Source organism: Rhinoderma darwinii, chromosome 7 (genome assembly GCF_050947455.1).
Source record: "Rhinoderma darwinii isolate aRhiDar2 chromosome 7, aRhiDar2.hap1, whole genome shotgun sequence".
Taxonomy (NCBI): domain Eukaryota; kingdom Metazoa; phylum Chordata; class Amphibia; order Anura; family Rhinodermatidae; genus Rhinoderma; species Rhinoderma darwinii.
Window position 1 is genome coordinate 65991261 of NC_134693.1, and position 23992 is coordinate 66015252.

General features: G+C 44.0%; 1 protein-coding gene across 1 annotated transcript in view; it reads left to right on the forward strand.

The window, feature by feature from the left end:
- LRRC52 (leucine rich repeat containing 52) overlaps positions 1-20852 on the forward strand; it is a 195776-nt gene extending 174924 nt beyond the window's left edge. The window contains exon 2 of the mRNA XM_075833482.1: positions 19774-20852. Within this exon, the coding sequence (XP_075689597.1) occupies positions 19774-20066 (293 nt within the window). The 3' untranslated portion in view covers positions 20067-20852. The remainder of the gene's footprint in view (positions 1-19773) is intronic.
- The last annotated feature ends 3140 nt before the right edge of the window (positions 20853-23992 follow it).

Here is a 23992-nt window from a genome sequence, read left to right on the forward strand (position 1 = left end):
CTATGGGTTGTCAAGTAACCAATACAGAAAAGAGAGTAATTTGGTGGAGCTGGAAGCTTGGGCTGAGAATTAATGTATTAATGTACATAAATGTATGGTTATGTAATTGGGACTGTTACAATGTTCATTGATGATGTCACTCGGGCAGAGGATTTGAACTTCACTTATCCTGACACTCACTGCCAAAGTAAATATAATTTATTTTGCCGGCCCCTAACCCAGACTCCTGAAATCCTGGTTGTTAATGGCTCTGATACTTGTTCTATTACTGGTTCCCGTTTTTGTGCTTTTTCATGTTTGTGACATCTTGGCTGCTGACTTCTGATCCCAACTTTTGGCTACATCTGTGAACTGGTCTCTCTTTTTACCCCTGTTACGGCTCCCATCTGACCCAACTTCCTTTTCTTGCTTTTTTTGTCGTGCAATGCCAACTGATCATAGACTTTTCTGGAGGGTACCCGACAGCAAAGACCATACCTCCTTAAAGGGATTAACCTCTTGACGCCACACCCAGTTTTGACCTTCCTGACAGAGCCACATTTTTCAAGTTTTGACCTTCCTGACAGAGCCACATTTTATGGAAATAATTTTGGAATGCATTTACTTAGCCAAATGATTCTGAGATTTGTTTCTAATGACACATTGTACAGTGTTAGTGGTAAATTTTGTGCAATACATATTTAGAATTTATTTCTGAAAACCCCAAAACATTGCAAATTTGGTAAAATTAGCATTTTCCAAAATTAGATTTTCTGCTTGTAAGAGAGATCGTAATACCACACAAAACAGTCACTGACATTTCCCATAGGTCTAATTTCTGATGACATTACAAGGCTTATAAGTTTACCAGCACATTTTTCACGTTTTCAAAAAAATTTCAAATTCTTTTTTTTGGAACCGATTCATTTCTGAAGTAGATTTAAGAGGTCTATATGTTAAAAAACAAAAACAAAACAAAACTATAAATCATCCCATTTTGAAAAATTGCACCACTCAATATAATTCAAATATTCAAAACAGCATTTTGAAGGTTCACAGGAGTTAAAGCAAAGCAAAGTGAAGGTGGCATTTAAAAAAATGACCCCACAGGTGTTTCATAGATTTCATTACAATTGGGCCATGAATATGAAACATTTTATTTTATCCAGCAAGGAGCATCACATAAGAAACACATACAAACAACAGTAAACTGCAGGAAGTATTACAGTAATTTACAGTCACATAAAAGAAAAGACTCGTGTGAAATAAAAAGTCACCATATACAGGTATTCACTAGCAATAAGTATAGTACACCAGTCAAATAAACACGTTACCTGGGAGAAGGCTAAGGATTAGGAAGGAGAGGTGGAGACTTAGCGTTACCTTATAAAAACACGATTCAGGAATGCCAATTTATGTTAAATTGATCTATATTATGTGATCTGATAGACCACAATCTTTCCATCAAATAGGAGAAATAATTCCGCCTTTGAGAAGATGTCCGCACACTTCCATTTACGGGCAATCATAAGCCTCGCGGCCAAAATAATATGAGTAAACACAGTGCACCCATGTCTCTAATATTTTCCAGACCAAATAAACATATGGCCAGGCTGGGACTTAAGGTGGAGTGAAATTTAAGAACTTGTGCGGCCAATTGAGAGGCGATCAACCAAAGATTGTGAACTAAATGGCAGTCCACCAGGTATGCAAGTACGTTCCTCTCGACCCATAACCACTCCAGCACATATCTGGCAAGGCAAACAGGTGTAAGGTACCAACGGAAGATCATTTTACGCAAAATTTCTCAATGAACAGAGCTTTTAGATATCTTCTTTACCCATGCCATTCGGTTAAATCAAGAATGAATAGAGACCTCTAGGATAAGTTTTAGTTCCCATTTAGACATAAAGGATGGTTTAGAGAAAGGTATATAAGCATTAAATATTCTATAAAACAAAGAGATACCTTTAACTTTGGGGTGTTAATTGGTATAGAGCAGGAAAGCCTGATGAACTAATGATGGACTGGAGATATTTATAGAGGACAAGGCATGTCTTATACAAACATATATATATATATATATATATATATATATATATATATATATATATATATATATATATATATATATATATATAAGTCTGATCGAGGGATATTGAATGTGGAGGATAAATCCAAAAAGGACCGCAAAATAGAATAGTGAACGAGACATTTAATGTTCCTGATCCCAGCCTTCCCGCAAGAATCAATATTAATATTATCAATTAAAGTATACAGAAATCTAAGTGGCATATCACAAATCGATAAGAGTAGATTGGCATAATAGGTCCAATAAAATGTAGTTTTAACTAAAAAAAAATAATGTTCACAAGAAGAAAAAGCACCCCAACATTTGTAAAGCAATTTCCCCGAGTACGGCAATACTCCATATGTGGTCATAAACTGCTATTTGGACACACGACAGGGCTCAGAAGGGAAGGAGCGCCATTTGGCTTTTGTGTGCAGATTTTGCTGGATTGGTTTCCAGGTGCCATGTCGCATTTGCCAATCTCCTGAAGTACCAGTACAGAGGGAATCCCCATTGTGACTCCATTTGAGAAACTACACCCCTTGATTATTTAATCTAGCTGTACAGTGAGCATTTTGACCCCACAGGTTTTTTTGCTGAATTTTTTAGAATGGGACAGTGAAAAAGAAACATTTTATTTTATCCAATAAGATGTAGTTTTAACTCAACATTTTTAATTTTCACAAGTAATAAAGGAGAAAAAGCACCCCAACATTTGTAAATCAATTTCTCCCGAATACGGCAATACCCCATATGTGGTCATAAACCGCTATTTGGACACAAACGGCAGAGCTCAGAAGGGAAAGAGTGGCTTATTGGGCACAGATTTTGCTGGAATGCAATGTCGCATTTGCAAACCCCTGAGGTACACGTACCAAAACATTTGCTGAGTGAAATTGGTAATTATTACATAGATATGCCATTTCAGTGCCAAATATGTCGTGCCACTGTTAAAAGACAGCTCTCTAAGTATTATGCATTGTTTCCTGGTTTTAGAAACACCCTTCATATGACCCTAATCTTATTCCTGGAAATACGACAGGGCTTAGTGGGGAAAGAGCGCCATGCACATGTGAGGCCTACAGTGCATTCGGAAAGTCTTTCTACTCTTTAAATTATTTTCCCATTTTGTTATGTTGAGTCCATTTGCTAAAATAAAAAGAAAATAAAGCTTTTCCCCATCATCCTGCACTCACTATACCCCATAATAAAAATGTGAAAACAGAATTTTAGAAATTTTTGCAAATGTATTAACTTTCAGGACCAAGGGTCATCGATGCCTCAATCACCAGGCCTAAGTTTAAAGTTTTGGCATATATTCTTTTACACAGTTATAACTTATGAACTATGTTGGATAACTTAACCATTTTTTTTTAGAGTTTTTCAGCTAACTCAGGCTCTGTTCACATCTGGGTCGGAGGCTCCGTTCGGGGCCTCAGTGTCAGATCCGGCAGGTTTTAACGGAGAAAATAGCACAGCATGCTGCGCTATTGTGTCCGGTGGAATCACGGGCACCTCGACGGAAAGCCGGCGGAACCTATTAAAGTCAGTGGGTTCCTTCGGCAACTGGTGGTATCCGTTTGTTCCGCTATTCCCTTGTTCTGCTCCTCTGGGGGAGAAATTTCTCATGGACATAAGTATTCAGACCCTCTGCTATGAATTTTGAAATTTAGCTCTGGGGGGCCTCACATTTCTATAGATCACCTTTGAAATGTTTCTACACCTTGATTGGTGTCACAGCTATGGCGCCAATTTGGAGTAGCAGCTGGTCAAACAAAATGTCAATGTCAGTCACTAGGGAGACAGTACCTGGATTGCTGGGTTGTGCAATGTGGATAATCAGAAGCAAGCTGGTGCCGGACGATCGGAAGCTGGCTTTTGTCTGACTATCGGAAGTTAGTTAGTGCTGGATAACGAGACTTGTCTCGGATACAGGACACAGGAACTGTAGTCATCACAGGCACAGGACTTGAACACAGAAGTCGTCTCGGACACTTGACTTGAACACAGAAGACATCTGGGACAATGGACTTGAACACAGAAGTCGTCTCGGACACTTGACTTGGCACGGACACAGATGTGGGATACAGGATACGAGATACAGTTAAGGAACCATTTGCATGACAAACACTGGGAAGACACAACATTGCTCTTGCACTGAGGAAAGGGGCAGGATCCCTTTTAAGGGCCAGGGTGCTCAGGAATGGGTTGGGGATAATTTTACTGGTATGCATGCTGGCCCTTTAAGGCTTGGCACCAGCGCACGCACCCTATGGGACAGCCGGGGAGAGAGAGAGCAGAGAGCACAGTTTGCCGGCGTCCCTGGGAATGTGGACACCGGTGAAGGGACCCAGTCCTGCAGTCGCGGCCGCTGGTAAGAGGGGGATGCTGACGTGTCCCCCTCCCTTACGCCCCCTTTCCATAGGTCCAGAGTGCAGGAGGAATTTTTTATGAGAGCTGGAGCATCCACATTTTATTGTGGCTCCCAAGACCTCTCCCAAGGACCTCTCCCCAGGACCAAAACCCTTTCAATCTACCAGGTATAAGGTCTTCCCTCCTACCTTCTTGTAATCCAGGAACTCCTTTACCTCGAATACAATTGAAGCACCACTGGGAGTAATTGCAGAGCCCGGAGATTTACTGTATCGGTTCAGGACTACAGGCTTCAGGAGGGACACATGGAACTAGTTGGGAATCTTGAGCGTAGATGGTAGCCGTAGCTTGTAAGACACAGGTTTGATTTGTTGTAGAATCTCAAAGGAACCAAGAAATCTGGGAGCGCATTTGTAGGAGGGGATTTTCAGACGAACATTTTTTTTTAAGATAACCAGACTTTGACTCCGAGAAGAAATTGAGGAGGAATTCTTCTCTTCCTATAAGCATATTTTTTCATGCGATCCACTGCCTGCAGAATCGCGGACTTGGTTTGCTGCCAGATGTGAAGAAAGCATCCAAAATTAGAATTGGCTGCAGGCCCTTGAGATGTACAGGAAGAGGATCACGTGGATGTTGACTGTAAACAATAAAGAATGGCGAAGAAGCAGTAGACTCACTAGTGTGATTATTGTAAGAGAATTAGGCCCATGGAAGAAGATGCACCCAATTGTCCTGTTGAACAGATATAGAAATGACTAAGATTATTCACTAGTACTTGATTAATCCTTTCAACTTGGCCATTAGATTGTGGGTGATAAGCAGAAGAAAAGTCCAATTTCACGTTCGAAAGATTACACAGGGCTCTCTAGAATTTAGACGTAAATTGTACACCCGGATCAGACATGATATGGAGGGTTAGTCCATGCAGACGAAAGATATGTTGAACAAACAAATTTGCCAAACGAGGAGCAGAGGGGAGGCCAGACAGTGGGACGAAATATGCCATCTTAGAAAAACGATCCACCACGACTCAGAAAGTGGTACATCCAGCAGAAGGAGGAAAATCGGTAATAAAATCTATGGCAATATGTAGCCAGGGACCATCAGTAACAGGCAGAGGTTGAAGCAGACCAGCAGGCTTAGAATGGGTAGCCTTGTTTTGGGCACAGTTGGTACAAGAGGAGACATAGTCCTCAACATCTTTAGGTAGAGTGGGCCACCAGTAATGACGAGAAATAAAGTCCCAAGTCTTACGAACACCTGAGCGTCCAGCCAACTTGGAATTATGACCCCAGATGAGAATTTTTTTTCTGTCAGCAGGACGAACAAAAAATTTTTCAGGAGGAATGTCTCTAATCTGCAGAGGGTTACCAAAAATAATCCTACAAGGATGGGTCTTCTTCTGAGTCATCTGTCTCAATCGACCAAGACAGGTAATCGGCCTTTATATTTTTATCTGCAGGATGGAAGTGAAGTAGAAACTGGAATCTGGCAAAGAACATTGACCATCTGGCTTGACGAGTGTTCAGTCGGTGTGAAGACTGTAAATAAGTGTGATTCTTGTGATCGGTGTAGATGATAATAGGATGAGCAGCCCCCTCTAGCAGGTCCCTCCACTCTTCTAAGGCTAATTTGACGGCCAGTAACTCACAGTCCCCAATGGAGTAGTTCCGTTCTGGAGGAAAGAAGACTTTAGAGAAGAAGCCTCAGGATACTGCCTTAACCTTGGAGTTTCTTTGAAAAATGGATGGTGAATAACGGAAACTGTGAAGGCTCTCTTGAGGTTGGTGAATGCCGACTCTGCCTCAGGGTCCAGAATTTAGCCTTCACTCCCTTCTTGGTGAGAGCTGGGATTGGAGCAGTAAGAGACGAGAAGTTTGGAATGAATTGACGATAGAAATTTGCGAAACCAAGAAATCTCTGTGTGGCACGGAGACCTTGAGGATGTGGCCACTCTAAGACGGACTTCACTTTCTCTAGATCCATCTGGAGTCCACGGTCAGAAATTATATAGCCCTGAAGGGGCAAGGATTTTTTTTTCAAATACCAACTTTTCGGGTTTGAAGTAGAGGTTATTCCCCCTTAACCACAACAGGACTTGGTTAACATGCTTCTGAAGCATCATTAGATCTGGTGAGTAAATCAAGATGTTGTCCAGATATACCACCACACAGACATACAGTAGATCCCGGGAGATGTCGTTCACGAATTCCTGGAACAAAGTTGGAGCATTACACAGTCCAAAGGGCATCATGAGATATTCGTAGTGACCGTCTCAGGTGTTGAATGCGGTTTTATATTGGTCACCTTTGTGGATACGAATCAAGTTTTAGGCCTTGTGTAGATCCAGCTTTGTGAAAATCTTGGCCCCACTAATTCTGTCGAAGAGTTTAGAGATTAGCGGCAAGGGGTATTTGTTCTTGACAGTGACTTTGATCAAACCACAGTAGTCGATACATGGCCTGAGAAAACTATCTTTCTTTTCTACGAAGAAGAATCCGTCTCCGCCTGGGGAAGCAGACTTCCTGATAAGCGCCCTCTCGAGGTTCTCCTTGACATATGCTGACATGGCCTGGGTTAAAGGCAAGGAGAGAGGATAAACCCGTCCACGAGGATTTGAAGATTCAGGGAGCAATTCAATTGGACAATCGTAGGAAGAAAGGACCTCAGCCTCCTTCGTGCTGAAGACATCCGCAAAACAGACATACTGTGGAGGCAGTCCAGAAAGTGACTGAGGCATCGGGGACAGTACAGGACCAACCTGAGGCAGGCAGCGATGAAGATATCGGGATGCCCACTGGAGAACCTTTCCGGAATACCAGTTGAGGACAGGAGCGTGTTGGCGAAGCCATGCCAGTCCGAGCAGGCTAGCGTTAATAGTATTTGGCAGGACATAAAAAGATATTTGTTCCGAGTGAAGAACTCCCACTTGTAACTTCAGAGGTTTAGTGACGGAAAGAATTGGATCTGGCAGAGGTTGAGCATTCACAGAAGCGACCTCCAGAGGTTTCTCCAGAGGAATTGTGGGCAAGTGGAGACGGTCTACTAAGGCCTGTTGAATGAAATCCGCAGCCGCTCCACAATCCAGATGAGCAGGAATAGAGTGTGATTCTTCACCAGTGGAGAATGTCACAGGAATTGATCATTTGGGAGAGAATTTTGCAGTTGGCGTCAATCCACCTAGGGTAGAATCTGCTATCAACCCTAGGTGCTGGAGTTTCTAGGTTTCTGAAGTAATTGATGCACAAATTGGCCCTTGTGGCCATAGTACATACATAAACCTGCTGAACGTCTGCGCTGCCGTTCCTGGTCAGACAGTCTGACTCTCTCCTCCTGCATACACTCTTCAGGGAGAACCACCGAAGGAAGCAGTAGCGGTCTCTGGAACTTGGGCGCCAGTCTGTAGGATCAATATGAGGTTCCAGGGCACATTCTTGGAACCTCATGTTGATCCATGTAGCCAGAAGAATTAGGGCATCACAGGAAGATGGAAGATCATGAGCTGCCAGCTCATCTTTTATTTGGGGAGCTAATCCTTGCCAAAAGGTTGCTACCAATGCCTCATTATTCCAGGCAAGCTCTGCTGCCAAAGTATGGAACTGGATAGCATACACTCCTACCGTCGATTCCTCTTGATGGAGAGTTAGAAGCGAAGCAGCTACAGAAGACGTTCGGCCTGGTTCTTCAAACGCTGTGCAAAAAGTTTCCAAGAATAGCTGTAGGTTGGAAGATTCCGCCCCCTCCCGTTCCTAGATAGGGTTCGCCAAGGCCAGAGCTTTGAAAGAGAGGAGGGAGACAATAAAGGCTACCTCGGTCAGATCAGAGGGGACGAGATGTGCGTGTAACTGGAAATGGATCTTGCACTGGTTGAGAAAGTCCCTACAGGTTGTGGCATCTCCATTGTAACGAGGTGGAAGTGGCAAACTCCAGACCCAGAACTGACTGGAGTGCTGGCGGGCATTGGTGTAGGTGGGGCAGCAACTGACGCAAGATCCAAGCATGTGGCAATAGCACTGACCGCTTGCAGGAGCTGATCCTGGCGTGCTCGGAGATATCGCATGTCTGCTTGCATTGCTTGGACCGGAGTCTTGGATTGACCAGCGGGATCCATGGCCTGAGAAAACTGTCACGGCTATGGGTTATGTGGACCCACTGGGCCGCTTTGCCATAGTGGAGTAGCAGCTGGTCAAACTGAATGTTAATGACAGTCACTAAGGAGAGAGTACCTGGATTGCTGGGTTGTGACAGATAATCAGAAGCAAGCTAGTGACTATCAGAATCTGGCTTGTGCCAGACTATTGGATGTTGGCTAGTGCTGGATAACAGGACTTGTCTCAGATACAGGACACAGGAACTGTGGTCGTCACAGGCCCTGGACTTGAACACAGAAGTCGTCTCGGACAATGGACTTGAACATAGAAGTCGTCCCGAGCATTGGACTTGAACACAGAAGTCATCTCGGACAATGGATTTGAACACAGAAGTCTTCCCGGACAATGGACTTGAACACAGAAGTTGTCCCGAACAATGGACTTGAACACAGAAGTCATTACGACAATGTACTTGATCACATAAGTCGTCCCGGACAATAGACTTAAACACAGAAGTCGTCTCGGACAATGGACTTTTCAAGGACACCGGACACAGATGTGAAGTCGTCTCAGACACTTGATTTGAACAAAGAAGTGGTCTCGGACACTTGACTTGGCACGGCATCAGACACAGATACTGGATATGCGGTACAATATACGGGATACAGTATACAGCTAAGTAACCATTTGCATGACATACATTGGAAAGACACAACATTGCTTAGGCACAGAGGAAAGGGGCAGGATTTCGTTTAAGGGCCAGGGTGCTCAGGGATAGGTTGTGGATAATTTTACTGGTACACGTGCTGGCCCTTTAAGGCTTGGCACGAGCACGCCCAATGGGACAGCCGGGGAGAGAAAGCAGAGACCACATCATGATAGTGTCCCTGGAAAGGGGGATGACGGTGAAGGGCGCTACAGTTGGAGTCCACCTGTGGTAAGTTCATTTGATTGGGCATGATTTTGAATGGCACACGCCTGTCTATATAAGATCTCACAGCTGACATATCAGAGCAAAAACCAAGCCAAGAGGAGGAAAGAACTGTTTATAGAGCTCAGAGACAGGATTGTGTGGAGGCACGTATCTGGAGAATGGTACACAAAAAGATCTGCTGCACTGAAAGTTCCCAAGAGCACCATGGCCTCCATAAATCTTAAATGGAAAAAGTTTGGAACACCCAGGACTTCTCCTAGAGCTGGCCACCCCCACCATACTAAGAAATCGGCGGAGAAGGGCCTTGGTAAGAGAGGTGGCCAAGAACCCAATGGTCACTCTGGCTGAGCTCCAAAGATCCTGTGTGCAGATGGGAGAAACTTCCAGAAGGTCAACCATCACTGCAGCATTCCACCAATCTGGGCTTTATAGCCGAGTGGCAAGAAAGAAGCCTCTCGTCAGTAGAAGACACTTGGAAGCCCATATGGAGTTTGCAAAAAAAGCACCTAAAGGACTCTCAGAATGAGAAACAAGATTCTGTGGTCTGATGAAACCAAGATTGAACTTTTTGGCCTCAATTCTAAGCATAATATCTGGAGGAAACCAGGCACTGCTAATCACCTGCCTAATACCATCCGTACAGTGAAGCATGGTGGTGGTGGTGGCAGCATCATTCTGTGGGGGTGTTTTTCAGCGCCTGGGACAGGGAGACTGGTTAGGGTTGAGGGAAAGATGAATGGAGCAAAGTACAGAGATATTCTTAATGAAAACCTGATCCAGAGTGCTCTGGACCTCAGATGTGGGCCGAAGGTTCATCTACCAGCAAGACAATGACCCTAAGCACACAGCCAAGACAACACAGGAGTGGATTAGGGACAACTCTGTGAATGTCCTTGAGTGGCCCAGCCAGAGCCCTGACTTGAAATCAATAGAACATCTCTGGCGAGACCTAAAAATGGCTGTCCACCGACGGTCCCCATCTTACCTGGCAGAGCTTGAGAGGATCTACAGAGAAGAATGGCAGTAAACCCCCCAAATCCAGGTGTGCAAACCTTGTGGCATCATACCCAAGAAGACTGGGGGCTGTTATCGCTGCCAAAGGTGCTGCAACTAAGCACTGAGTAAAATGGTCTGAATACTTATGTCAATGCAATATTTTAGTTTTTCCTTTTCAATAAATTAGCAGAGATTATTTTATTCTGTTTTCACTTTGTCATTATGGGGTATTGAGTGCAGAATGATGGGGAATAAGATTTTTTTCTAATTGTTTTTTTTTTTTTTAGCACAAGGCCTCAACGTAACAAAATGTTAAAAAATAGAAAGGGTTCGAAGACTTTCCGAATGCATTGCATTTTGGTGAGTTACACAACATTGGACCATAATTACAGGGGGTCTAAGGTTAAATAGTAACCCCCCAAGAAGTGACCCCATTTTGGAAAATACACCCCTTAATGCATTTATGGGGGTGTACTTTTGGCTCTTGTAAATTTATATATTTTTTTTGTCCCACTATGAAACTTGAACACACCAGAGCGTAATAGGCTTCTGTGTATGGCAGACATGGTGGCCATTGGTAGGCCTCCGGGTGCCATAACAACCTGTGGGCACCGCAGTTAAGGAGCTGCAAGCCGCGACGTACTATAACTCTGCTACAAGATGCTGTGATGGACAATTTGTTTAAAGAGTTCAAAAAGGGGCTGGATCAGGGGTAGGCAACCTTTTTTGTGTAGCGTGCCGATAAAGAAATAAAAATAAAGAATTATTGATGAATTACTCAGTGTGCCATCCAAACATGAAAGTCACATAAAACAAACTGCTACCAAGTATGTGACCTACAGATGTAGCTGACTTTACCTTGACTTTTAACGCATTAATTAAACAATGGCTAGATCTCTTATCATAGATGCCATAGTATGCTGACCCCTGGTCTGGATACTTTTCTTGAAAGATATAATACATTATTGGTACTAGATTAATGGAGATGAGTCTTGTATCAAGGGATCTACAGTATTCTGATCTCTGCCATATTTGTAGTCGCAAAAGGATTTTTCCCCCCTAATATCATGCAATTGGCAAAAATTGTTTTTTTTTATCTTCTTCTGGATGAACATTGTAGGACAATAGGCTGAACTTAATATCGCAGTTTGTAGGGCTGAAAAAAGACGCATGTCTATCCAGTTCAATGCATTATGTTGTATTGTTGATTCAGAGGGGGGGGGGGGGCAAAAGCCAATTTTCCTAATCCTTGGGAAAAATACTTTCCCAACTCCAATTTGGCAATCAGAATAAATCCCTGGATCAATGACCCATCTACAGTAATCTAGTAAAATGAACTTGCAAAATACACTCAAGAAAGGCATACACGCCTCTTTTGAACTCTTTCAGTGTATTCACCAAAACAACTTCCTCTGTTAGGTAGAGAGTTCCATAGTCTCCCTGCTCTTACAGTGGAGAATCTCCTAATATTTGTGTAGAAACCTTATTTCCTCCCTGAATAGAGGATACCCCCTTGTTAAGGTCCTGGGTAGAGATGAGCGAACCGGGACAACCGAACCCGGTTTCGGTCCAAACATCGGGAAAAGTTCGGTTCGCAGCGAATCCGAACTTCACCGGGTTCGGCCGAACCCGTTTTGACCGAACCCGGTCAAAAATATTATACAAATCAGCAGCCACTTGTCTCTATCAATCACTGATAGAGAAAAGAGGCTGCTGATTAAAAATAAAATAAAAAGTATTTCATACGTACCCGGTCGTTGTCTTGGTGACGAGTCCCTCGTCTTCCTCCAGTCCGACCTTCTTTTCTGACGTGGCAGCCTGTGATTGGCTGCAGAGGCCTCTGCAGCCTGTGATTGGCTGCAGAGGCTGCGGCAGCCTGTGATTGGCTGCAGCGGTCACATGGGCTGTAACGTCATCCAGGAAGACCGGTCCAGTCCAGGAGACCGGACTGGAGGAAGCAGAAAGTTCTCGGTAAGTATGAACGTCTTTTTTTTTTTTTTTACAGTTTACTCTATATTCTGATCGGAATTCACTGTCCAGGGTGCTGAAACAGTTACTGCCGATCAGTTAACTCTTTCAGCACCCTGGACAGTGACTATTTACTGACGTCGCCTAGCAACGCTGCCGTAATGACGGGTGCACACATGTAGCCACCCGTCATTACGGGGCCTCATGCACACGACCGTAAAAACACCTGTTATTACGGGTCGTAATTACGACCCGAAATAGCGGGCCCATAGACTTCTGTTAGCCACGGGTACCTTCCCGTTTTCTCACGGGAAGGTGCCCGTGCCGTTAAAAAGATAGAACATGTTCTATTTTTTTATTTTACGGGCCGTGCTCCTATACTTTATAATGGGAGCACGACTCTGAAAAACGACCGGCTGCCCGTGGCCGGCCGTGCTCATCTCCTGAAATACTCTGTGCTGCCTTAAACTCTGTGGACAGGTCAGGATCCTGTTTCTTTTAAATGCTGCTTGGGAACCCGCTCAATACACTAGATAAGGGTGCGCTACAGTGCAGCATTTAAAAGAAACAGGATCCTGACCTGTCCACAGAGTTTAAGGCAGCACAGAGTATTTCAGGAGATGAGCGTGCAGATTCAGTGCTGCTGTGAACTCTGCTCTTACCATTACGTAGCTCTCAGTCTGTTACCTCTCCTCCACTCCTGTCCTCAATAACACCTTCACATGATTGGCAAGTCACCACGTAATGGTAAGAGCAGAGTTCACAGCAGCACAGAGTATTTCAGGAGATGAGCGTGCGGATCTTGTGCGGGGTGGTGACTTGCCAATCATGTGAAGGTGTTATTGAGGACAGGAGTGGAGGAGAGGTAACAGACTGAGAGCTACGTAATGGTAAGAGCAGAGTTCACAGCAGCACTGTATCTGCATGCTCCTCTCCTGAAATACTCTGTGCTGCTGTGAACTCTGCTCTTACCATTACGTGGTGACTTGCCAATCATGTGAAGGTGTTATTGAGGACAGGAGTGGAGGAGAGGTAACAGACTGAGAGCTACGTAATGGTAAGAGCAGAGTTCACAGCAGCACTGAATCTGCACGCTCATCTCCTGAAATACTCTGTGCTGCCTTAAACTCTGTGGACAGGTCAGGATCCTGTTTCTTTTAAATGCTGCACTGTAGCGCAGCCTTATATAGTGGATCGAGCGGGTTCCCCAGCAGCATTTAAAAGAAACAGGATCCTGACCTGTCCACAGAGTTTAAGGCAGCACAGAGTATTTCAGGAGAGGAGCGTGTGATTGGCTGCAGAGGCCGCTGCAGCCTGTGATTGGCTGCAGAGGCCGCTGCAGGCTGTGATTGGCTGCAGAGGCGGTCACGTGGGATGAAGCGTCATCCCTGGAGGCCGGCCTTCTGACGTCATCCTGACGTGCGTGACCGCCACTAAAGCCTGTGATTGGCTGCAGCAGCGACATGGATGAAATGTCATCGCTGGAGGCCGGACAGGAGGAATGTAAGTATGAACGTATTTATATATTTTTTTTATTACATTAAAATTGTATTTTCCGCGCGCCGAGCATGGTACTGTCAAGGTTGCTGAAAGAGTTAGTGCAGCCCATTAACTCTTTCAGCACCCTGGACATTACCATGCTCGGCGCACGGAAATTACAGGTTTGGTCAGAACTAGTTCGGTCCGAATCTAACTTTTTCGTGAAATTCTGCGAACTAGCCGAACCGAACTTTTCATAAGTTCGCTCATCTCTAGTCCTGGGTATAAAAAGATGAGAGAGATCTCTATATTGACCTGTGATATATTTAGAGCTAAATCTCCAGTAAGAGCGCACATGGAATATTGTTTACAGTTTTGGGCACAAGTGCACAAGAAAGACATAGTAGAACTTGAGCGCGCTCTATGGTGGGCTACTAAAGTAATATAGTTGCCCACCATAGAGCACACTCAAGCTCTACTATGTCTTTCTTGGGCACTTGTGCCCAAAACTGTACACAATATTACATGTGCGATCTTACTGGAGATTTATAAATTGGTAGAACTACTGTATGTTCTAGACATGTGCATCTATGTCCCTTTTGATGCACCCCACAATCTTAATTGCTTTGGCAGCAGCTGCCTGACACCTGGTTGCTACTGGTTGTTTACTGTCAACTAAAATTCCTAAGTCCTTTTCCATTATTTAGTTCCCATTATTGCCACTTCTCTACCCAAGCCTCCAACTTCACCATATCCAATTGTAAAAGTTTACTGTCCTCCGTTATGATAATTACTTTACACAGTTTAGTATTATCTGCAAAAAGTGAAATTTTACTGTGCAATGACTCTACATGGTCATGTCGGAATATGTACCATTAAAAAACCACCCTCTGTTTTCTATCACTGTGCCAGTTACTTACTGCCATATGGAGCCCGGCCACAAGTCATATATGTAACACCTGCAGAGAAAGCATTGTGTATAGAGGATGCTGCAGTTAATGCCAAGCAGGGACTCACATCAACAGACATTAGCACTTCTTCTTCTGAAGTGCAGTGGACTACATGTCCCAGCAACACTTACTTGTCTATACCCCTGCAGCCTAGGAGAGGAGCAGGAGAGGGGAGCACTGATTGGCTGAGCAGGGGATTGTGGGACAAGGCTGAGCAGGGAGGAGAGACGGTGGCCATCTTTGGGAGAGACACATGGTCAGGAGATAGGGAGACTGTGAGTGCATTGCAGAGAGAAGAGAGTCCTGCACTGGGGCACACAGCACAGAGACACAGAGGCAGTCCTGACAGCCCAGCAGATCACTGTACGAGAGGAAGAAATGCTGCAGCAGCATCACATCTGCAAAACAGCCTAATTCCAGGGAGGTGCCCTGCTCTGCAGCACAGGAGGATTTTGCCTGCCACTCCATTGTCTACCACGCGTCTGAATGCTGCGGCCCCGAGCTGGATCCCGGGGGAATATCATCTTTGCTGCAAGAAGTAGTGAGCACACATTGCTGGAACTTATTGTGCGGATATTGAGGGCTTAGTGAGAGAACTGTTCTGGAGAGGAATTCTAGTAATTAAGTGCACCAACGGTTACAGAAAAGCGCGCCAACGTCCGTAGCAACAGGGCCCCAACGTTTGGACTGTGCTTATTGCATTACTACAGCCATTAGTAACAGTATTAGTGTGTGCCAGCTGTTACCAGCAGTATAAGTGTGTGCCAGCTATTACCAGCAGTATAAGTGTGTGCCAGCTATTACCAGCAGTATAAGTGTGTGCCAGATATTACCAGCAGTATTAGTGTGTGCCAGCTATTACCAGCAGTATCAGTGTGGGTGAGTGATCATTATCCTGTGTGGGTCACTGAGATACTGTATATGTTTTGTGAAGACAGTATCTTAACCCATTGTTATCCCCATAACATTTCAGGGAATATTGATGTGTTGTACCAGCCGGGCCTGGCATATAGTCCATGCCCACCACTAAGGGGTCAATCACACAGAACTGTAACTGTTTTGTCATTTGTGCTTTATTTCTTTATTTGCATCATTCTTATTCAGATCTCCCTTGTTTACCTTTCCATAAATAAAATGGTTGAGTAGTTTCACCATAACCGCTTGTGAGTGTGTACTGAGCTCAGGTGCGGGTTTCCCGAGTCGACCCCTAGCAGAAGAGGAAGACCCTCCTGCTTTCCTATAGAGCTCCTAGCAAGATTCGGGTGGAGGCACTGCGCCATAGTGAGGTGAGAATTACAATACACCCTGCCTACAGAGGTCGGCCCAAAGGGGTGTTACAGTGGAGGCACTGCTGAGATTACGAAAGAAATAGCCGCCATGGAAACGTTCACCGAGGGAGAGGTGTACACGTAGTGTGAGAAGATGAGCGCTGCTGCGGAACATAGTTTTGTAGTGTGGGGCGAACTTTTTAAGGCGTCTAATGATGACATACTGCAGATAGTAAACAGGCTTCATGGGATTGTCCACCCCAAAGTGATTGACCGCCGGGAAGAAGGAGGGGGGCAATTGTCAGCAGCTTTAATAGCCACGGAAAGGGTTTTAGAGAGAGAATACTTCCCATCTGTTATAGCTGCGCCACCAGAACATGGTCGGCAATGGAAGATCATATGGCCTATGAGGCCTGCAGCAACCTTGCATCAGGATCCATTCATTCAGAATAGGAGGCCCAGTAGATGCTTACCTACTACTCCACCTCAGGCCAAGTCAGAGGAGACTTCTGCTACTGCTGACGTGCTGATGGCAGCCATGGAGAAGTTAGTCAGCCAATTTGCAAAGATGCAGCCTGAGGGGAGCTACCGCCGTCGGAGGACATTCTCAGGTGTCACCCCTACCCAAGCTGGAGAAGAAGGGTGTGACACATGGAGAGATGTTACCCTGCTGTACCTAGAAGAGTGGCAGTGTACTGATATTGCAAAGAAGCAGAGAATAGTGGAGAGTTTGAGGGGTCCGGCTATGGAAGTGGTACAGACTGCATGGCGAAGCAAGCCCCAAGCAACTTTCCAAGACTATATGGCTGCTCTAGAGGAAGCTTTTGGGTCCCCAGAGGATGCCAGAGACCTACTTTATAAACTCCGTACTAAATACCAAGATCCTGGTGAGAAAATGTCTGACTATCTTTACAGACTAGACAAACTGGTTCACAGAATAGTATCCAAAGGCGGGCTTAGCCCTGGAGAAGTTGACCGGTGCCGCCTTGATCAAGTACTGCGTGGAGCTCTGACCCAGGACCCTATCGCTCAAAGATTGAGGTGCTGCTATAAATAAAGAGAAAATTCCCCATTCCTTCCCTCAGTTACTTAAGGAAGTGCGACTAGAGGAAGTTACTTTGGCAGCCAGGGAGCAGACACCCAAGATGGTAGCTGCTGTTGCTCTAAAGCCTATGCCAAATTGTCGTAAGGAGGAGCTTCTTAAAATCATAGAGAAGCAGGGGGAGCAAATTGCCCAACTCTTAAGTGCCCAGGCTAAGGAAGTGGAGTGGTTAAAACAGGTTGCTGAGGCTGACACTGGGAGACATCAGCAGTCCCCGAGAAGGGCAAATGATGATCCACGGAGAGGTAGAGATATGAAAACAGAGGGGTGCTTTGTGTGTGGGGAGTCCAGCCACACAGCTCGCCAGTGCCCGAAGAGGTGGCATTCAAAGAAGTCTCTGTCTCCTCCCATCAGAAGAATAGGCTGTCGGGAAACGGGAAAGGGGGTCAGTGGAGTCCCATACTGGCCCCCCGTCAACATCAAAGGCATACTCTACTGCCCCATCTACTGTTGCTCGGTTGGAACAACTTCCTGAAGGTCTAGTAGGACTGGCCCCACATGTACCAGCCTGTATCAATGATCAACCATGTACTGTGTTGTTGGATAGCGGATCTCAAGTCTCCATTATTTTTGAGAAACGGTACAACAAATACCTGTCAGACGTGCCCATACAGCCCCTATAGGGACTCGTGGTTTGGGGGTTGAGTGAACATAGCTACCCATACAGAGGATATGTGTCTGTTATGCTACTGTTCCCGAAGACAGTTGCTGGAGTGGAGAAGGGGATACCCATCATAGCACTAGTCTGTCCAGAGTCTGAAGCAGTCCAGAGATCTGTGCCTATATACTGGGGACAAATGCGAACATCTTCCGTACCCTAGCACAGTGGTGTCGAGAAATCAGGGGCAATAATTATTCACAGACCCTCACCATTCACCCAGCCTGTCTGGCTGCTTACGTGAGAAAGGAGGAGGGAAAAAAAGGGAACTACGTCCTGAATGTTTCAATCCCTGTTTTGAAGATAGTGACCTGCAGGAGTAAGAAAAAGGGCCACTAATAAACGGCCTGATAGAGTGTGGTGCCGCCTTCTCATTAGGAGACTGGGATCTGGGCCTGGCACAAGGAGTGGAACACCTCATCCGACTGAATGATGAGAAGCCTTTCCGAGAGAGGTCCCGAAGGCTAGCTCCTGCCGATATTGAAGATGTCAGGCAGCATCTAAGAGGCCTGCTAGATACTGGAGTCATCCTAGAGTCCAACAGCCCATACGCTTCTCCCATAGTGGTTGCTCGGAATAAAAATGGGGATATCCGGATGTGTGTGGATTACCGTACTTTAAACAGGCGCACAGTTGCTGACCAATACACTGTGCCCAGGATTGATGAAGCTTTGGATTGCCTACAAGGCAGCAAGTGGTTTTCTGTGCTTTATCTCCGGAGTGGTTATTACCAGATACCCATGAATAAAGAGGATCAAGAGAAGACCGCTTTCATATGCCCCATTGGGTTCTTCCAGTTCCAGAGGATGCCCCAAGGAGTTACTGGTGCTCCCGCCACTTTGCAGAGGGGCATGGATAAGGTGATGGGAGACATGAATTTCCGGGAAGTACTGGTCTACCTAGATGACCTGATCGTGTTTGGGCAAACCATAGAAGAGCACAACCAGAGATTGTTCAAGGTACTGGATCGGCTGAAGAAGGCTGGGCTCAGTAGTTTCACCATAACCGCTTGTGAGTGTGTACTGAGCTCAGGTAGGGGTTTCCCGAGTCGACCCCTAGCATAAGAGGAAGACCCTCCTGCTTTCCTATAGAGCTCCTAGCAAGATTCGGGTGGAAGCACTGCGCCATAGTGAGGTGAGAACTACAATACACCCTGCCTACAGAGGTCGGCCCAATGGGGTGTTACATATAAAAAAAAAATTCCCCTGCTTCTATTATTATTATTATATTATGTATAAGGTATGTTATTTTAGGATCATAAAAGTTAATATTTTATTATAATTACCATGATGACCTTAAAAACTTGGTTCGTGGCTCTGTAAGTTGTTTTACACCCATAAATACTTTGTAGTATTCAATGTATAAGTTATGGGCAGGGTTCAATTATTGAACTAGTACAACTGTGGTACAAGAAATGTATACAAAATGGCAACACAGGAGACATTCATACAAGAAGGAAGGGAATTCGGTGCCCATCGTAAATGACATTTTCGAATATATATTATGTTCCAATTTCTGTTCATTTTAAAATCTCTGCTCACTGTCGGTGAATGAGAACATTCATATTTATACCCAGAGGCCACATGCTGCTCACACAATGTATATGGCTCATTACAGAGAGAGCTCTGATGTTAACAGCCCAGCACCTGTGTGTGCCACACATGACCATGAATAGTTTTTTTTTTCCAGATTAAGCTTTTAAACAATAATGTTCTCATTCACTGAAACTTTAGATTTATATAAAAACGGTGTTTACATAAAACTGGAAAATCCCTTTGACAATCAAACCAAATCAAATGTCTGTTTGTCTTTTTTGATCTACAGCTTTACTTCCATAAATGTTCACTATTTTATTATAAACTAAGACTTCTATAAACTTGTATTCTTTCTGTATTTTGCAGATGAAGAAAATATGACCTGTGCAACCCCTCTTCAAATTCATGGGGAACCGCTGAAAGATACAGAAAATCATATTAATCTAATGTGTTTCACCAATCTATATGAGAGAGACTACGTTTTCCTAATGCTGGTGGGATTTGTTATCTTTGGTTCTGGTACAGTAGTAGCATGGCTAACTGGTATTTGTGTTGTAATCTACGACCGATTGTGTGGCTCCACCGATGATGATGACGATGAAGACGATGAAGAATCTCCACCACGTCCAAAACCCAAGAGAAAGGAGGAAGAGGCCTAAAAACATGTCTTTAAATCAATGCAACCACCAGCTTCTGCCTTCTAGCAGTTCTAGTAAGATGTGGCTTCACATGAAGAAATATCAAATAACTGTCAATTGTCAGCTAAATCTAAATCCAATCTCTTCTTGGTTAACATAATAATCTATTTCTAAAAATATTGCATATCATGGAACCACATATTTCTTAAACTCTATTTGGTAGCATTAAAAAGATATCTAAGTCCCATCTAACATATTAAGAAATAGCATTATGAACAGTTCTCAAATCTATATGGGAGCCATTTGAGTAATAGGAAAGAGCAGTCATGAGGAATTCATATTTCCTGAATATAGATACATGTGTTTATTTTCCAACACTGTGAGTATGAGATACTTTTTAGTAACTGTTAAAGATCTTTATAGCCTGGCTAACTATAACTCCGCAGGATTAGCATGGAGATCTGTACTGTAAGATGTGCTTAAAGAGGAATTTCAGCCACACTGGTTAAAATAGTTCCTTATTCGGCTCATTTAGGCATCTCATTAGCAATAATTTATTAATTACTATATTTATTCATCCTTTCAGCACTTTTCTGAGCCTTTTTATTGTCTTTTCATGCTTCTCTCCGGCTGTAGAAGGGTTAGCTTTCTTGTCTTCCTATGTCGAACTGACCCCGCACTGTTGTAATGTAAGCATGCACAGGATGTCTTCAATCACAGACTGTCACCATGTTCTATTTCATATTGCAAATTTTAATAAGGAAAAATATTTCTCTAATAGATGAATAAAGCATTGCCTCAGCGAAGCAGGATCCAGAACTTGCAGGTCTACTCATTCTCTATTAGGGTTGGCTCATGCAATGTGAGTGTCTAACACTGTCAACGATAATTAGACAGTTTCAGAGTGTGTACAAACTCGCTTCATTGGCAAAGAAAATGGAAACACCCAGTTGTCAATTTATTCATACATTTCCCAGAGGAATAACAAAGGAACAGCACAACAGAGAGTTCTAAGAAAAAATGTTCCAGAATTGTTATTAGATGGGGAATACGAGTATTTACTAAAACGGACATGTCAGGAGATTTGCTCGGCAATGTTTGCTCTAAGGCCTCCTGCACACATTGCGTATTTGGTACGGAATTTCTGTCCGGATGTTCCATCCTGAAATCCTGCAGCGTATTACGGCAGAAGCTAAGTGGATGAGATTTGGATTCAGAATCTACAGCTTGTCAATTTATGTTTTGCAAATACAACGCTGTGGAATTTCCATGCAGAAAATCTGGACGGACGGACGTTCTGCAGCGAATACACAACGTGTGCAGGGGGCAATGCTTTTGTTGTTAGAGAGCAAGGCAGTTAAATGGACACTAACTTTTCAACAATCTACATAATTGAATAGTACAAGCAAATATAAGAAACTCTGTACTGTATGCTGAATTCACAGCTACACTGTTCATTACTGCTGTATAATCTCCTCCATGATGCTGCTGTTTCTATATATGTAAGAGATAGAGATAGGGGAACAGGATCCTACTCTTCTCTATGTGCAGTGTATGGTAGAAATAATAGCAGTTAGCCTCCACCCACTAGCTCAGGGAAAACTGAGAATTAGAGGCAGCAAGACTAGCAAAACTGCTTAAAAAGGCCACATACAAGTCATATAAGGACCAGAAAAAGTGTTATGCATTATGCACACACATATAACAGCTTATTCTGAAAAGTCACTTAAAAGGTTAGATACGTTTTAAGAAGCAGGGCGGCGGCTTATCGCTCTGCATTAGGAGACAGAGCGTCCTGCACTGTCTGCATGGCTCTCGTATCTAAAGCGGCCGCCAGCGGTGTAGAATATAATGTGATTCTTTAGCACTGGAGATGGGAGCCTAGGAGACAGAGCAGGATACACTGTCTCCTAATGCAGAGCTATGAGCTGCTGGCAGCATGGACTATAGACAGTAGATATAGTCCATCTATAGATATTTAAAAAAAAAACATGTTTGTTTAAAATAAAAAAGTTAATACTTACTTCCTGGGAGTTGTCATAGAGATGCATTCCGCCAGGCTGGCCTCCTGAGAAGACGTTTTATTCGGTTACTGCTGCAGCCAATCACGGGCTGCAGCGGTCACATGGGCTGCAGCATCACTCCAGGAGGCCGGACTGCACCAAGAATAGAGGGACGCGTCGCTGTGACCACGGCTTAAAAAAAATCATGCAAAACCTGCACTGTGTGAACAAGGCCATACAATAACAACACTTGTAACTGTCGTTACTGGTTTCACATGTAACACGTTTCTCACAGAAACATAACTCTTCATACATACCCCCAAATTCTTTATTTCAGTTACATTAAGCCTTATATATTAAGCTAATGCAGAGCTGGAAGTGTTGCCCTCAGCAACTAATCTGATTTTCGCTTTTATTATTCCCAAGCAGGTCCAAAAAATTAAAAACCGCTTTGGGAAACAGCTCCTGTTCTTGTCTGTAAGGGTATGTGCACACACACTAATTACGTCCGTAATTGACGGACGTATTTCGGCCGCAAGTCCCGGACCGAACACAGTGCAGGGAGCCGGGCTCCTAGCATCATACTTATGTACGATGCTAGGAGTCCCTGCCTCGCTGCAAGACAACTGTCTCGTACTGAAAACATGATTACAGTACGGGACAGTTGTCCTGCAGCGAGGCAGGGACTCCTAGCATCGTACATAAGTATGATGCTAGGAGCCCGGCTCCCTGCACTGTGTTCGGTCCGGGACTTGCGGCCGAAATACGTCCGTCAATTACGGGCGTAATTAGTGTGTGTGCACATACCCTAATAGTTTTCGTACATGAGGCCCAATGTGTTTTCTGCTTCTGATGATATAAATAATGGAATCCATATAGCGAAACATAAAGTAGTATATTTAGCCAAAACAAAATGTGTGCAAAGGTAGTATGAAACGTGCCAGCATTGAGGGTTGATGGAAATCTGTAATTAAAGAACATGTTCACCATCTTACAGCTTATGTATCTGTAAAATCGACATAAAAAGTTTATTACATTTATAAGTTCACGGGGGGAATTTATTAAAGGGGTTGTCCGAGCACAGGATGTTTTTTCATACGGATGACCTATCCACAGGATAGATCAAACTGCAGCACGGCCCCTATACTGTGACCGGAGTCATCTGTTTCCGGCATGGAAATCCGGTTGCCGGGGGCAGCCAGAGCAGCTAATCAATGCGGGGTCTGGGTGTCGGACTCCCACTGATCATATACTGATGACCTATTCTGTGGATGGGTCATCATTGTGAAAAACCGCCCTGTGCTGGACAACTCCTTTAACTTTTTTTTACACCAGTTATCTGCATTCACAATTCTGTTGGTTGTCATTGGAAACAGTTGGCAAGATTTTCAACAAACACATCACTAACCGCTTTTTCAGAGCTCCTTTAGGACCCCTGCACACAGGACATGTTTGCAATATAATGCAGTAGCAGCAAAGTGGATGAGCTCTGGTTAAATCTCATCCACACACTGCAGGGAAAAATCTGAATAATACAAGAGCGGAAATTGACCTGCGGAGCAGATTCTAAATCTCCAGAATGTCAATTTACTTTGTGTAAACGCTGTGGAATTTCCACTCAGAAATTCCACACAGATGCTGTGCAGGGGACCTTAATGCTGTGGCTTTTCCTATTTCAGCTTACTTTACGGTGCATTGTGTAAAGTTAAAAAAAAAGTTTAATAAAGTTTATAGGGAAATTTTTACAAATCCTAAGTAAAAAAATTAAAAAAAAGTTGTTTTTTTTTATTGCAAAATGATTTATAGTGGGAAAAATGTAAAAAAAAAACTAAACAAAGAAAACAATAACTACACATAATTGGTATCGCCGCGTTCGTAATGACCATACTATAAAAATAAAATGTTATTTATCCCAGAAAGGAGAATCTCATTAACAAACGACAA